This window comes from Buceros rhinoceros, unplaced genomic scaffold (assembly GCF_000710305.1).
Source record: "Buceros rhinoceros silvestris isolate BGI_N320 unplaced genomic scaffold, ASM71030v1 scaffold8503, whole genome shotgun sequence".
NCBI classification, from domain to species: domain Eukaryota; kingdom Metazoa; phylum Chordata; class Aves; order Bucerotiformes; family Bucerotidae; genus Buceros; species Buceros rhinoceros.
This window is the reverse complement of record NW_010404181.1, coordinates 51,649-57,077: the sequence shown is the minus strand read 5'-3', so window position 1 is coordinate 57,077 and position 5,429 is coordinate 51,649. Positions and strand designations below refer to the sequence as shown.

Sequence of the window (5,429 nt, the reverse complement as noted above, 5' to 3'; positions counted from 1 at the left end):
TTCCTGCTCTATTACCTAATTCCCTTGAATTTTCCGCACAGTTTTGAAGAACCACACCTTGGGGTACCTGGCATCACCACAACTGAAGAGTTTCAGTCACAAGCGCTTTGCTGTCGCTGGTGCTAGGAAGCGGGAGCAGCAGTTAACCGCGGTGTGGAGACCTGGCCTTGCTGAGCATTAGAAAGCACAAGCCAAATGGATGGACGACAAATTAAAACAACTTCGTATACAGATTGATTTCACAGTTTGTTATCATAAAACATCATTTTCGATGAATAGAAGTGACCTTAGTCTCCAATCTTTTAGCATGTCAAAGCTAAAAATAAAGGTGCCTGAAGAAAGAAAAATGCCCCCATCACCACAAGCGCGCACACATCTAATTTGCTGTACCGAGTCCTCCAGAGCCACTCAGAGGCTCCCGTTAACACATGGCAGTGTTCCAGCCGACAGGCAAGAAGCCGTAGTCTCTCCCCAAGGTGACTTTCACTGTTTTAGCACGGTAGGTATTTGGCTTCCAGACAGATTATAAAGTTGAAATGAAGTATTATCTGCTACATCTTTTGTGCAGTGAATGTTATGTAGGGACTTAGTACAGTACTAAGAGAATAACAATTTGAGGGAAATTACTCAGAGATATCTCATTTTGAAAAGGCAGATGTTCTCAATTTAAAATATGTCAAATATTAAATTCTATTACACCTTCTTCCTGCTTCACTGCTACAGACATCTTCAAAGCTGTGGGGGAAAGCGTAGCAAAACTGTCAATGCGTCAAGATTAAGGCTGTTTACTTAATACACTAGTGAAGAGAATAACCTCTATAAATTACACTTTTGAAACAATGGGGGAAGGGGGAATAAAGGAACAGCAGGATACAGGAGCGTTCATGTTTACAGCTTTTGCTATGCTTCATTTCAAGAGGAGGAATTTCAGAGCCATCACTCTCCAGCAAGCTAAAGATTCATAAATAAATGACAACTTTCTTTTGAAGAATCCCAAAATGCAAGCATACGTTTAGAAAACAACTCTGGTCCCTTTGGCTCTTACAAAGAACATGACCCATGCTATTTACTCTGCCAGAGGAAGCATCTCATGCTGCCACTTTCTTGCAAAACACACTGGAGATTGTTCGTGGCACTGTCCAGTAGAGCCTTCTAGTTACAGAGGTAATAAAAATAGGTTCTGAACTCTTCCTCAGAGAAGCCTAGAGCAAGCACTGCCATGCAGAGCACAGAAACCTTGGTTTGTTGCACTGACTACCCTGGCTTAACTGATCACTCAAAGTAAAACAACAAAAAAAGCTGAGCGCACACCTAACACCTAACCTTCCTGAACATTTAATGAACACAGTGCTACTGCCTCAACTTTAAACATCACCCTTATTAAGTAACAGATTAGATATTACCAAAAATAGGTGTGAGGATCCCAGATCCCCACTACAGGAAATGTTGCTGCTTCATAAGGGTAAGAAGTGCCTGCACACTGAGAGCAAGGCCAGCGGGGGCCAGTTCACCTGGGGGCTTTTCTGTTTGGTTTGGGCTTTTTTGTTTGAAGGTTTTTTTGGGTTTTTTTTTTTTTTTTTAATTTGGGAAGGAACAGGGAGAGACACAGAAGTTTTGGGGCTCAACAAAGATCCCACTACTGCACAGTGCATGCCCAGAGGACATGTGCTTGCATCTCTCATCCCAGAAAAACGCTTTCCTTCACCGTCCTTACCGGAGCAGCAAGGTCAGAATTTTGCCACTGCACAGAGGTACCAGGAAACTTCATTTTCTCTGTAAGGTTCTCACATATAATAGTATGACCTATGAAAACACTATGATGATACCTTTAGGAGGGACAGGTAAGTCAATGCCAAATAACTCCGGGCCACTTAACTGATGCTACTAAAACCCAGGGACAAGTTTTCATTTTCACAGTTCCTACCAGTGCAAAAAGCAAGTTGAATACCAGTATGATTAAAAAAAAAAATCTGGCCTCAGATTCATTTATAAGAGCTGTTAAATCTACACTTTATCACAGAAAGGACAAGTCAAAACAAAACCATGTTAGAGACACCCACCACCTCAGCAAAGTGACAGCACCTCTGCAGAGAGAGTTAGGGATAAACCAACCCCATCCGTGTTTTGGCATTTCAGAATCACTTAAACAGGACAAACACTTCCCAGTTGTATCTAAGTATTTTTTTTTTCTTCTGTGTTTTGACTGGTGTTTACTTGTTCATTGCATCCTAACTTGAAGTTTTTTTTTAATTTTTTTTTTTTTTTTTTTTTTAGGAGTTGGTCTTTTTCGCAATGAAATACTAGGGAACACCTCCAGACAGATGCAAGCTGAAGTCAGCGGCATTATTTGAAGCTGCACAAACGCAGAGCAAGACAGCTATGCACCCTCCCTGCTTCCTGACACGCTCCAGTGCCGGGAACGAACTACAGCACAAGAAAACCTTGCTCTCCCAAACTGAACAGTAGCTCTAGGCTTGCTGGTTTTCAATTTTCTTTTCCCGTATGCAGATACAAGGCCTGCTTTGGAGCCGCCACTGTTCTCTTCTCTGGGAAGATGGAAAAACAGCAGGTCCACCACACGCAAAAGAAAATCACACCTTTTACACTGTGACGAACACGCAGCTTTATCAGCGGCATGACTACTTCAGACAAACTATTTCATTCCAAGTGGCCCCGTTATCTAAGGACCACTGCACAGCCTCCTCTCTATTTTTATAGTCGCAGATATCACTTTATTCCCGTGCATATCTGCACTTCCAGTCTTCTAAAATTACGCACTAATATTAGTGCATATAAAAAGTGCCCATCACCACTGTAATTTTATCTATTTCTTCCTGTAAATAAAAGTTTTTATTTCCCTGCCACTAGAAAAGAAATGGCATTTCTTTCAAATAAGTCACAGACTAAATACATCAGATTATTCGAAGAGCTAATCAAAGTGTGGGTTTTTCATTTGCTTATTTTAAGACCTTCATTTCCTTCCAACAGAAAACAGGCCAGTTATATTTATCTTCTAACTAATTGCATCAAATATTAAACCAGTTACGCAGTTCATAGTAGTTGTGCAGGCCCACTGACCTCAGGAAATCAACATTTGTCTCCTCCAACCTGAGGATCTGATGTCCTGAATAGATATCCTAGAGGACTGCAGTAGCAGTGAAAACAAACACTGATTTATGCAGTGACCTCTGTTCCACTCCTTTAAACACAGAAAGCATCTGGACAGTTTTGTTGTTTTTTTTTTTTTTTTTTTTTTTTTTTTTTTTTTTTAATCACGGCTGTTTAGAAGTTTTTCGAAAGGGAATCACCTTTAATCTTTTGTAAGACCAAAACCTAACAAAATTTCAGCTCAACTTCCAAGACCCAAATGACAAGGCATATTAATGTTCCAGTGGTACCAGAAAGCCATGAAAATACAGCACTTGCTCAACAAAGATCACAAAATTATCCTGCATGAGGGAACAAAAAGACATCAGGAAAATGAGAACATATGCAACACCTGTAACCCAGCCGAACCTGAGGTACCGCTGCCTGGAGAACACACCCGGCTTTCCCCACGCATCAGGAGTAAAATGCCATTCACAAGACTGCCACAGAATTTCAGTGCTGTGGTGTTATTTGAATAGGATGCTTCTTGTTCTGAAGGACAAATGCATACCCACACACTGCTACTGTAGAACGTAACGAATTTGAAGACATTTCCAAGCACATTTTCCTCGGCTGCAAAAGAAATTTACTCCCAGCCCTACCACCTCATCTCATTCTCATATTACCATATGTGTTTGCAGGGAAATGCTGAGAACTGTTTTACTGAAATCAAGTGAATCTTAAAAGAATAAACAGTCTGGGAAGGGTTTCCATTGTTTTTGTTTGATTAACCTGGACAATTTCTACTGTTCAGTTCACAGCTCCATGAACAGCTGTATCAGCACAGCTAAAAGGGAGCAAACTAGTCAGAGGTGTAACCACAAACGTCCTGAACTCAGCTTTGCTGGCCAACAGAACATTCAAAACCACTCAGGATCACCACCACACGATTGTCAGCACTCATGCTACTCCGTGCTACTTTGTTTTGTGATTAGGTGGTATTTTGCCACTTTCCTCATTGGTTATTAACCTCTTACCTTGGTTTCGGTTCTCCTTGTGGTTCCATCTTCAGAAGTGACAATAGACACATGGGAAGTGGGAGTGCCTGGGTCTTCCTCCACAGTAACTGTCTCTTCCACCATCTCTTGAGGCTCTTGCATCATTGCTATCGATGTCTGGTTACTCGGGCTTTGTTCCTAAAGAAGCAGGTAAAAAGGTATTAACTTTCTCCTTCTACCATCATGGTATAAATATTGTATTGGTTTCAGCTATCTCAACTGAAAAACACATTTCATCCAACAACTTGCAAGTAGAGATTCCGAGAAAGAAGTATTTACTGGCTCCAAAACCAGCATGCTGCAACTCTGCTGGTGTGACTGGGCTCAGCGCAGTGCGTGGAAGCCATGGGGAACATCTATCAATGACTCCATATTTACAGGCAGCCTACTACAGACTAACAGAATACCACCTTATATTTAAACTGGCTTTAAGCTCTCACTTCAATGCCCAGCGTAGGAGGAGGGGAATTTTTGTCTGGAAAAAACATTCATTCAGTTCCGCAGTGACAGGACCGCTGGCTTTTACAGCAGTTTATCTTACGCACCATTACAAGCTTATTTTCATTTGACAAAATACACTCAGTTGCAGGCTATAAACCATCAAGACCTACTGTTAAACCAACACCTTCCTCAAACTGTCCAAAGCAATGACAATTTTTAAAAATTGGTAACTAGACATTAATAGCTGCATTATGTGCAATGCTACCCTTCTGCCATCTTCCCTTTGCTATATCCATAAGATCTAACTGGATATAAGCTTATTTAAAGTTTGTAACAGAAAGACAACATAAAGAACCCCTAAACAAAAAGCAGCTCAAAAGTCGGTGCTTGCAGAGATACCGCCCAAAGACATCGCTTCTGCTTCTCACCAGCACTAACATCTGAACTTCCCTTTTTCTTACATCATTGCACGTCTCAGCACAGAAATCAGAGATGCTCCCTTTTGGTAGATGAATCTATTTCAGAAGTTTCACAGCAAGTGGCCAATAAAGAACAGGCTCGCGTACTGAGAAATAAGACTTTTCCAAAGCATTATGAATCCTCAGCTATGCAAAACGAAAGGACAGACTGTTCATTTCATTACAAAACCTGATGGTACTGGGCTACACAGGCCTCAAAGCTAAAGCAGAGCTTCTATTGCACCTCTTGTCAAACAGGCACACAAAGAACATCCTTTATGAAGGAATATATATACACACACACATACTTCTTTTATTTTAATTAAAAAAAGCGAAGAAAGAAAAGGGATAGCACAGAGCTCAGAACTGCAAAGCGAACACACTT

At 41.0% G+C, this 5,429-nt stretch overlaps 1 protein-coding gene across 1 annotated transcript in view; it reads right to left on the bottom strand.

Moving 5' to 3' along the window:
* ARVCF (armadillo repeat gene deleted in velocardiofacial syndrome) overlaps positions 1-5,429 on the bottom strand; it is a 95,141-nt gene that overhangs the window by 82,742 nt on the left and 6,970 nt on the right. Inside the window, exon 2 of the mRNA XM_010133270.1 lies at positions 4,125-4,283. Within this exon, the coding sequence (XP_010131572.1) occupies positions 4,125-4,283 (159 nt within the window). The remainder of the gene's footprint in view (positions 1-4,124; positions 4,284-5,429) is intronic.